This window comes from Xyrauchen texanus, unplaced genomic scaffold (assembly GCF_025860055.1).
Source record: "Xyrauchen texanus isolate HMW12.3.18 unplaced genomic scaffold, RBS_HiC_50CHRs HiC_scaffold_683, whole genome shotgun sequence".
Classification (NCBI taxonomy): domain Eukaryota; kingdom Metazoa; phylum Chordata; class Actinopteri; order Cypriniformes; family Catostomidae; genus Xyrauchen; species Xyrauchen texanus.
The window spans coordinates 1-11,760 of record NW_026266669.1 but is presented as its reverse complement, the minus strand read 5'-3'; the positions used below and the strand labels follow the sequence as shown (position 1 = coordinate 11,760).

Below are 11,760 nucleotides of genomic sequence, written 5' to 3'. Positions count from 1 at the left end.
GCTCAACCAGAATGAACCAATTGCTTAGTTTGGCCAGGCGGCCAACTCTAGGAAGAGTCCTGGTTGTTCCAAACTTCTTCCATTTAAGTATTATGAAGGTCACTGTGCTCTTGGGAACCTTCAATGCAGCTGCATGTTTTTGAAGCCTTCCCCAGATCGGTGCCTCAACACAATCCTGTCTCTGAGCTCTGCAGGCAGTTCCTTTGACCTCATGGTTTGGTGCTTGCTCTGATATAAATTTTCAGCTGTGAGACGTTATATGTGTGTGCCTTTCCAAATCATGTCCAATCAATTGAATTTTCCACAGGTGGACTCTAATCAAAGTGTAGAAACATACACATGGGATGCACCCGAGCTAAATTTAAAGTGTCGTAGCAAAGGGTCTTAATACTTATGTCAAAAAAACAAAACAAAATGAAAGGTCTGAATAACTTCTGAATGCTCTGTATAAGTGCTTGTACTACTTAAAAAGTGCAGTGTAGCTGTCTTAATGTGACATTGTCTGATTTACCTCCATGCTCATGTGGAAATGAACATTAACAGTGACAGAAAAATACTTGATTACATATTCACGTGTTACACGAAGAAATGGATCAGCTTCTTTCAGCACGTTGTTGAAAACATCTCCAGTTACTCTTGTAATCTCGGTTCCATGAGATGAAGGGAAAAAGACATTGCTGAACGCTTTGGGGAACGGAGTCCCATCATGCCGTGCTACGTAATGCAATACCCTTGTATGTACCAGGGTATAAAACACTTAGAAGAATATGGATATAAGGTCACAGGCCCATCGGGCGGTGACTTAGTATAATATCTCTTTAGTGTGTATGAAAATCAATAACCCCACATGGTGAAAACCAGACGGGAAGTTAATCTTAGTCTGAGGATGTGTATGAGTCATATAATACACGGAGTATAATTTAACCCCATTCATACCAGAGGTAGGGAGGGAGGTTTTACTATTTTTATTGGAAGTGCTTGTGACTTCTAGTGGGATTATATTGGGTAGCGGCCAACACAGGTCTTATTAAAATATAACAGGTAGCCCCCCTATGTTAAGGGGCTTGGGCTCACCCACCGGGTGTTTGAATAGTAAGTTCTCTGGCCTATATAGGGAAAATGCACCTAAAAAAGGCGGGCCTCAAACACCATAGCAGCCAATCATATGATTGGCGTTATGATACAAAGGCTTCAACTAGGTCATGGGAAAGGAATTTCCCCTAAGCGTTCAGCTATGTCTCGTGAACTGAATCAATAAAGAACACATTTTTATTGGTGCATTTCTACATGCACTGACTGACAGGACGACAAGAAGCGCGCGCCAAGCGCATGACGCCATTTCCGCGAAAACCAGATACATTTCAGTGGATTTGCTGAAATACTACAATTAAAGTGTCGTCAAATCAACGTGCGGCTCATCGAAACTGCTTCTCTTCTCTGCAAACGATACCAAAGAAATAGCGATATAAATAGTATATTAAATGTAATTAGAAAAAAAAATCTGAGCCTACAGCTGAAACCGGCAAGTTTAGACTTACCGGGGAACACCTCTTAAAAACGGTAGGCCTAGGCTACTTCTGGTCAACTCTATATCGGAACGGAATTATTAATAATTTGAATTGTGTTGTGTTCAAAAGAAGACAGAAGTCTTACGTTTAAAATAGAAACTTTATTATTTATAAAAATGCTTTTGATACAAAAATCGTCACAAGTGTGCATTATATGAGGCATTTGTACACAAAACAAAGACACTGACTGCACAGAGAAGCATATCCCTCAGTGTGAGTGGATGGTATCTACAGGTCAAACTGCTGACCTGACAAGTGGTTAAGAATCCAAACAAACTAAATTCATTCGCATTCACGCTAAATGACAGCTTGTTAAAATGACCTAGAGGGTGATCATAATTATAGCTTAATGATGAAAATTTGCATTACTTGTTAAGCTGGTTTTCAAAATGACTTTATGGGATAATATATATATTTGCCTTAAAAGACTCTTACATGATGTTCTTGTATGGCTAACTGTAAAAACAAAACATTTAATCATTTTCAGTTAAGATGAAGACGCATTTAATCTTATAACTGACCTGATCACCTCTAGATTTTCAACATCTAGTAATTAAAAGTTGTATGCATTTGTAATTTCATAAGTGCTCAATTTGGCAACAAGACAAAATTGAAATTTCAAGATAATTTTGATCAAACAGAAATAAATGGCATGTCAATTGTACAAGACATGTTTTAACCTGATAAACAAATCTACTCTTCTGAATTAACATAAATGGGGGAATTCAGTTGTATTTTACAAAAAAAAAAAAAAAAAAAAAGGCAGAGTTTGTTACCATAGTATTATGGTACATTTAACCACATACTCTTTTGTTAACGTCATAGCTTAGTTTAGCCTTATTATTATAAGTATTATTTTTAGTTCTTTAACAGACTCAACAAATGGTTCACTAGAAAACAGGCGACTTTCTGTCTCTTAAAGACTGAAAATCTGTTTGTGCCAAAGCAAATCCAGACTCACTCCTTCAAAGTAATGGCATTTCACATGTATATTCAGATATGTCTATACACAATCAAAGCTGAAAATCTTTTGCTATGAGAGATTAATAACATCACAATCAAAATAATTATTCAATGGTCTATGGTCAGTTTCATTATAAACAAACATGTTTTAGCTGGCTGTTTTCATTTGTCATTATTTACAGTTAATGATTTATGTACAATAGCAGCAAACACACTTTTGGTAAACAGAAAAAGTACAAACATATACTTGGAATCGTATCATATTCACATAGAACACAATCAAAAGAACACCTCGTGGTCATTATGACAAAAATTTATTATTTACCTAATTACACATTTTTACAACTCCTCTGCAACTGGTGATTTTGGTGTTATTTTGACGATTTGGTTTGATTCTACCTCAGAGCAATTAAACTCTTTTTTTTTTTTTTTTAAATAGTTTTTTTTAATTGCAAAATAATTGAAGATTAAATCAAAGCATCCTGAAACAGTGACAGTTCAATTAGTTGCATTTCAGTTGATATTTAAAAGACTCACACATTGAAGAGTTCGTAGGGAAAGTGGCAACTTATAAAAAGTATTATAATAATGCAATTTATTTGTGCAAGCTGTCCAAAAATTAGTTCAGGGCAAATTCAGCACTTTCTGTCCCTCCAGAAGAGTTTGAAATGTTTCTTGAACAAGCGTGAGGAAAAGAATAAAATAAAATCTTTGTTTTTAAAAATATTTAAAATTATTTACAAAGTGTTGCTGTTGGCCGGGTGTCATGAGGAGTCCGTGCAGGGTGAGGGGGGCGGGGGGCACAGGTGGAAGTAGCTGCGTTCTGTGGAGGGCGAAGGAGGGCAGCTCTCCTCCGCTGACATGTACTGGCTGCGCGGTGTTGGGGGTGGTGGGTAAGGGTCAGAGTCTGAATTTAGATCCATGTAGTACTTATTGCTTTTCCACCGACTGGTGGTATAGTCGCTGTCGCACACATCTGTGCTGCATGGGGTGGTGGGCGGTGCGCCCCCTCGCATCATATAGGGCCTGTAGGGGAAACACGCAGAGGAAAATATGATCAGTTATTAGGAAGCAATTTCAGTGGGTTTTGCATTCAGTGATGTGCATTGTATGTGTTGTGTATGTATATACTGTGTATACAGTCTTTAAAGACCCCATGAAAACAAAATTTCATAAAAAAATAAATATATATTTTTCCTATTAAATGCTAGCTAGGAAAGACAACACACCTGTAAGATCTGGTTGTAGAAGGGCTGTTGGATGAATAAAAGACTTCTGCGTTGTAAAGCGAGCGATCAGTTGCTGGTGATGGAGGAGGGTTGAGCATCTATAAACAGAATAGAAAAAACCCAGACTTGTATAGCATTGTTTACTATGAACCAGACAATATCAAATATAGAAATTGACATTTATTTGAATTGTATATATTAAAATAATTTTCATAGATGGCATTGATTAAAAATATATAAAATAAAATGGTCTTATCTTAGAAAACAATAAATGACAATAAAATGCCAAAAGCAAAAGTTTAGAGCCAATCTATTACAGTACCTGAGGGTAGAAAGCTCCTTTGGTGCTGGAAGAGCTACTGGATGAAGCGCCAGTCACATGGTTCCTGTCATAGAGGGGCGCCCCACTGCTACTACTGCCCATTAGGCTCACCGAATTCATCATGGACTTCCCACAGGAAATACCTGAAACATACAGAGACACCTGTCACACAAAAGAATACCACCTCAGACAGACAGACAGACAGACAGATAGTGTATAGGTGGAAGAATGATAACATCCAATTCTGTAATTCTATGAAAGATGTAATGGGAAATAAAGATAGAACATTCAAATTAAAAAAGAACATTTGAAAAAGAGAGAAAGAAAGAGGCATTCAACAGAGATAGATAGATAGAGCAATCGAAAGAGAAAAAATAACATTAAAAAAAAGGAGGAAAAAAAGTAGAGAGAAGAAGAGAGGCATCTGATGGACAGACAGACATATAGATTGAGCCAGATAGATTCACAATAGATTGACAGATAGAGACAGACAGACCGATAGACTTAATGAGAAAGAACAATGAGAACAATCAAAGAGGAGACACAAAGTCATGTACCTGTGAAAGTACCGTGCTGTGAATTCGTGGGTGAGATGAAATTAAGGGGGACGTGAGGGGTTCCACTGATGTACTCATGCGGGAAGCCACCGTTGGGGCCCTTGTAATGGCGACACACAACTCTCTGACACACAAAACACATGCCTCCCATCACAAAGACAGAAAGGATGATGCCGATGACAGGGCCGATTGTGCTGGTGTGGCGCGGAAGGTCGTTGGGAGTCGTGGAGAAATCTGTGAATTTGACAGAAATGTTAGATGTTGCCGTGTCATTACATTAACAAAAGCAAATCTTGCAAAGGAGCTTTAAGGTCTTGGTAACTTTTGGTATGGTTTGGCTTTTTGGTATGTTATGGTATGGTGTGCTGTATGACATGGTAAGGTATGGGATATAGTATGGGTTTGGTATAAGCGTACCACAGAACTGCTCATCAGATTTGTCGGTGCAGTCTGGGAAGGAGTCACATTGCTGTTTCTTCAGAATGCACTGGTTGTTGCCACAGCGAAATTCATTGGGCATACACATTGCTGATGGGAAAAACACAAGATACACATTAGAATGCATATTAACAAAAGCAGCTTCCATTGGCACAACAACAGAAATAGAATCAGGGATGCAAACTCATGAGATGTGAAAAAGGTGAGAAAGTCATAGCAGGTGTCCAGTTGTATACTGTATTTTCAGTTGATTTGTTTGTTGTATTTAAAGCTTTTTGTACATTTTTAAGCTTAAAGTAAACAGAATTCACAGGGTCTTTGTACCACACTATAAACCGGTGGTGCATTTTTTGCAGCATCAAGTACAGCAGGTTCAAACTGTGCAACAGTTGGACGTACTGTCGCATTCCTGCTCGTCAGAGCCATCTACACAGTCAGGTTCTCCATTGCAGCGCAGCTGGATGTCCACACATTGGCCTTTGTCGCACTGGAACTGAACCTCAGAGCAGATGGGGCAGTTCATCTCGTCGCTGTGGTCTGCGCACTCCGCGATGCCGTCGCAGCGCCATGCCATGGGGATGCAGTCAATCTCGCCAGTGGCACAGGTGAACTGTTCGCTGGAGCAGGTGGGCGGCTCTGAGGGGGATGTCTTTAGCACTGAGAGATACTGCATCAATTCTGATGTACCAAACATGCAATTATAAGAATGCAGGAGAGGTGGTATGTCTGATTCATGGCACTGATATGTGTGTATATGTATGTACCTCCACAGCTGAGCAGGTTTTGCAGCAGCACCAGGTGCATGGGACATGAGCAGCGTGGTGTCCCATCACCCTTAGCGATGCAGATGTGAGAGCAGCCTCCATTGTCACGGGAACAGGGATGGGACCCTGTAAAGGAGATTGCAGTAGAATTATAATCTTGGTTTAAGAAAAATGTTTTAAGGACTAAATTACACCCCAAAATGAAAATTCTCTCATCATTTCCTCCCCCGTATGCCATCCCAGATGTGTATGACTTACTTTCTTCTGCAGAACACAAACAAATATATTTTGAAAAATATCAAAAAGCACATAATGTTTCAATGTTTAAAAATATATCTTCAGAAGCGATATAATAGGTGTTGGTGAGAACCACATCAATATTTAAGTCCATTTTTACTACAAATACTCCTCCCAGCCCAGTAGATGGCGAAATGCACAAAGAATGCGAATCACAAAAAAGAAAAGAAGAATGTGGAACTTAAAGTAAAAGTGGAGATTTATAGTAAAAAGTACATAAATATTGATCATTTCGCTTCTGAAGATATCGATTTAACCACTGGATTCTTATGGATTACTTTTATGCTGCCTTTATGTGCTTTTTGGACCTTCAATGTTCTGTTCAACATTCACTTGCATTGTATAGACCTACAGATATATTCTTCTAAAAATCTTTTGTGTTCAGCAGAAGAAAGAAAATCATACACATCTGGGAAGTTAATGAGAGAATTTTTATTTTTGGGTGAACTATCCCTTTAATTCTTTCATAAAATGAAAATAAAACATATTCTGTTTGACCTCTCGAGGTGGATGAAAAATATTTTCTGAAAGTTTAAAATCTCGTTTAACTGCACACTTTGTTGAAACTGCACATTTTACCTGCCTAAAACATTTATCTATTAGAGGAAATTATTTCGGATTTGATTGTGAATTTAGGTTTTAAACAAAAATTGATCTCTCAGAAATGTAAAAGACAGCTGTGAATTTACCAAACTCTTCTGGTTCCATGTACTCCACTGCATGGATGCCAGTCAGGTACTGGATTCGGCCTTGAATACGGGTTCTCTTCTCACCAGTCAGTTTGTCCACGCGCTCGATCATCTGCTGCTGTTTGTCGATCCAGTACAAGTGATCAGCAAGCACCGTCAGGCCCACAGGTTGAAGAATGTTAGAGTCCTGGAGAACAATCCGATTGGCCCCTGTGAAACAAACAAAAGATATGTAGAATCATAATTCTGGCAGAACATTCAGGTATTCCACTGCCGCACATTATAAATTTGATCTATTCAGCCTTTGTTGGTCATTTGGCTGCAGAGCAGGTATTGTTGCATAAGAAGATTATGCATAGCTTAAGGTGTGATGATCTGTCTCATGCGTACATCAGAGCTCAGCATCTGGAGAAACTTTGATCATTGGAAATAATAAAGGAGACAAGCCGGTGATTTTCTGTGATAAACGAACTGAAATAACCTCAGAATAAGAATGGTCAACAAATACAGACCTGAAGTTATTTATATTTATAGAATTGAACTCTATAATAGCTTTAAATTAACCAACACACTTTTGCTGCAAAACATTACTAATTTGTTTTAAGTTTTCCCCATTCTAACGGAAGCTTCCAAAACTATCCCAAGTCATTTTTGCAATTTTAACAAACTTCATGAATGTGATAGTCACGTTGGTGACATACACTTACTGACCACTTTATTAGGAAAATTTTGGTGCTAATGAAGTTCCCGACGTGGTCTTCTGATGTTGTAGCCCTTCCGCCTCAAGGTTCGATGTATTGTACATTGTGAGATGCTATTTTGCTCACTACAATTGTACAGAGTGGTTACCTGAGTTACCATAGCATTTCTGTCAGCTCAAACCAGTCTGGCCATTCTCCGTTGACCTCAACAAAGCATTTCCATTCAGAGCTGCCACTAACTGGATGTTTTTGGCACCATTCTGAGTAAATTCTAGAGACGGTTGTGCATGTAAATCCCAGGAGATCAGCAGTTACAGAAATACTCAAACCAGCCCGTTTGGCCCCAACAATCATGCCACGGTCAAAATCACTCGGATCACATTTTTCCCCATTCTGATGGTTGATGTGAAAATTAAATGAATATGTCCTGACCCATATCTGCCTGATTTCATGCACTGCACTGCTGCCACCTGATTGGCTGATTAGATAATTGCATTAATATGTAGGTGTACAGGTGTTCCTAATAAAGTGTTCAGTGAGTGTACATACAGTTTTTAAAATTACAAATATCACATTTTTTAAGTTTGAAAGTCATAAAATCACATGTACTTCACATGATTACGAACATAAGATGTACTGAAAATGCAGTCCTTTTATCGGGATATGACACGTGATGGTTCCGTCAATTGTCTGCAAATTCTCTCTTATTGGCCGCGGGCCATCAGGCCAATAGGGCCCTGGATATGTCAATGTATTTACACAGTTTAGACAGCACAGACTAAACTGTTTTGATTAGTTTAGACTAGACAGTATTGACAAGGCACAGCGTAAATATAGATTGTGTCACTGGGAAGTGATCTGTGCTCTCTACGTGCATTTATTTAACTTCCATCTCAATGGAGAGGTTAGAAACCAGAACGTTGTTGTTTCTACTCTTTCACACAATGTTCCAGAATATTGCTGAAGTGATTACAATCAATTTGCCCATGACGATACATTACAAGACAGGAAACAACAAAAGAGTCAAAATGTAATCAAAACATACAGAGCATCAATATTCAAATGACATGGTTAAGTGCTTGCATGAGAACATGGAGAGGGAAAAGACCTAATCTTTTAGGAAACATTCTGACAACAAAATTGATCTTCAAAATAAATTATAGTTGAAGAATGGGAACATTTGGTTTTCATTATGTTACAATACAATATCACAAACAACAGAAACTTATACTATTTATTTTAGATTATTTTTAAGTCAGCGTGAAATAAAAATACACAGTCCTAGTTTTATTGTTCACAATTCATTGTTTTTTTTTTTCATTGTAATTTTCATAATTTTTGTCTTTTTTAATCTTTCATAAGTTGCTTCCTTTTTGGCTGATGTAACAAACCCCTCATATATAACTCCTCTCCTCCAACCACCTGGCTCTGTTCTGGTATGTAACGCCCACTTTTCATGATCCAATTCATTCCAAACCAATTTTATCAATACATATTTTAAAATAACCTAAATTGTTTCTCATAGAATATCCCATTTCACCCAGAAACATATAAAAATAGGGAAATAACTTTGTTGCCAAAGCCATTTTATGTTGACTCAAGTTTATACCCAGTTTTGAAAATAAATGTAAGTACCGGTACCTCTTATAGTATCCAGTGTAAATTACTGCATTAATTAACACAGATATGCAAGTTTAATCTAAAATTACAACATATTCCATTAGATATAATATTCAAAAAGGTATTAAACTAGTATTTACCAGACAGGTCACTGCTTTCAATTCGTTTCAGGTCCGCATCAACCCAGAACAGTTTGCCGAGCTTATTGTCCAGAGCCAGAGCCACAGGTCGGATCAGACCGGTTGTGAAGAGAGATTCACGCTCTGTCCCATCCAAAGAGGCACCTTCGATTTTAGCCGAACGATCCTGCACAGTAGTAAAATACATGTGCCTGCGGGAACAAAGATATTAAACTTAATGTTACTTTAATTTGTTTCATGCAAGATGTCAGCATTTCATTAAGGTGTTCGCTGTAATTTATGTTATTACAATTCATTCTAAAAATGATCTGTGTGTTTGGATAAACATTCATTTGTTGGACAGTAAGAGCGCCTTTGATGGTGCCATGTTTTACTACTGTTTAGACTGTATGAGAGAATTGTTAAACCTTTTCGCACATCAAAGACACTTTAAACCTCTAATGTTATGTCTAAGGCAAGTTTGCGATAACTGTCAATGGTGGGTTTGCTCCATTGTTTTCGGTTGCTGTCTGGGACACCCACAATTTGCATCTGCTAGGAATTTTGTTCCGCTTTGGCGATATAGATTTCTCTGCAAATATAGCAACTGAGTGTCTCCAAAAATGTAATTAGATATCACAGCAACAGTGCACACCACTTCAAAACAATCACAGCTACTTCTCGAATATAACGTATAAAATACATTATATTAGATATTCCCTATGCTAAGTAGAGTACAGAATTCAATATTGGTTTGGTTGACAGATCGGATCTGAAGTTGTCTCTTGTGAGTCAGTGCACTATAGGGTATGTTCTCGCCCAAATCAGATTTTAACATTGACAATGTACCGTATCACATATTATCATTTCCATCTGCGACGTTAAACAAAACTTTGTTAAATTCTTTGAGAATTCTGTTTTGATCATTTACTACCTAAAAAGGTTGGAAAATCTGAGCGAAAACAACACTGATGAAAAGAAAAAAAAAAAAAAAACTATTCAAATATGATTTTGAATAGCATTTTGAGATGTTTGATCCAGTTGAGACACCATTTTGGATCCAAAACTGATCCAAATGGTTTACTGCTGCCGCTTTTGGCGAGGGTCAGCGCAAAAAGTTTGGATCAAGTTATGAGGCAAAGTATTGGAGCAAATCAAGCCAACCTAATCAAAAGGTAGTCATCTTGTGAATTAGCCCTGAAAAACAAACAAACAAAAAAACCAAAATGCAATCATCTATGCTTCTTAGACTAAACAGATAATCATTTAACAAAAACAATATACAAACTGTTACAGACACAGACAAAAATACTGATTCTATAAAGTGACATCTCATAAACAAAGAAGGATAACGAGATCAGGAATATAATGCCAGACTAAATATAGAGAGATACATTCAGGATAAAAATATAAGCAAGCGGATTACAGTAAACAACAAAAAGTTGCTTGATCTCAGACGCAAAAACAAACATTACGTGTTAGTTTGTATGCCGTGATTCATCTGTCCGGGCTCTATTATTGGAGAAGTCCCCTCCACACCACTCAGACAAGGCTGTGAGGGTGAGACGCAAATAGAAAACCCACTGATGACATTCTCACTAACAATGGGATACACAATTACAGAGCAGGAGGCCAACGCCTGCTCATGGTTGACCCGCTAGTGAGTGCCGCAGCCTGGGGACCACAGAGGCCCATCTGTTCCACATATTTGCCTATTGAAGAGGCATGGTTGGAATCAGAGCTTTCCAACAATACGAAAGCAATGGCAAAGTGCCCCGTCATTAGAGTTTCAGTTGTGCATTGTAATTAAAAGTCTGCCAACCATATAGCAATAAGCACTCTATCAGGTGCTTTTATGTTTATGGAACATAGCCAAACCTATAACAAAAGCTAAATAAAGAAATCGGACACATAAGTTATGGACAGTAAGCCAATACGAACAAACAACTTGCTCAGCCTCTGAAACAACACTATTGAAATATGTTAACTAATAGCCAAATAATTATTTAAGCATTGTCATAGCAAAATCACATTCAGGTCTGGCTTCATTTTTGTACAGGACTTTTTAATTGTCAATCAAATCCTGATGGATAAAACCAAGTCCTGCCTGTCCTTCATTCTTTTATTTTTTACCAGAAATTAAGAGTGCCCTTTCATGTTGAATTTAAAGGGCAATAGCTTTCTTTAATGGTGTAGCATATAATGTAAATTTACCAAAACTTTCTTGATTATTGTGAGACATAAACACAAGCAATCTATCAAATGCACAAAATATAAAATACGTAGAAAAATCCTACTGTAACTTACCCTTTCTCGGCGTTCACTACAATAGCGCGTGGCTTGTCCACGTCATCTCGTAGGACCTCTCCAACAATGTGGCCATCCATGCGGTGGATGTTAATGGTGTTAGTTGACTCACAGGTCCAGTAGACAGTACGGCTGTAGGGGTCCAGACTCAGGTCATGGGGCTGCTTTGAGTGGAGATTGGTTGGG

At 37.9% G+C, this 11,760-nt stretch overlaps 1 protein-coding gene across 1 annotated transcript; it reads right to left on the bottom strand.

Moving 5' to 3' along the window:
• Nucleotides 1–1,692: 1,692 nt before the first annotated feature.
• LOC127642544 (low-density lipoprotein receptor-related protein 5-like) lies at nt 1,693–11,756 on the bottom strand (the record flags this gene model as incomplete). The annotated part of the gene is made up of 10 exons (XM_052125177.1): nt 1,693–3,557; nt 3,761–3,858; nt 4,083–4,225; nt 4,640–4,873; nt 5,057–5,167; nt 5,477–5,713; nt 5,842–5,967; nt 6,828–7,037; nt 9,289–9,479; nt 11,575–11,756. Coding segments are annotated over 10 exons (1,794 nt in total), but the record flags the coding sequence as incomplete, so codon positions are not given.
• Between the last annotated feature and the right edge of the window lie 4 nt (nt 11,757–11,760).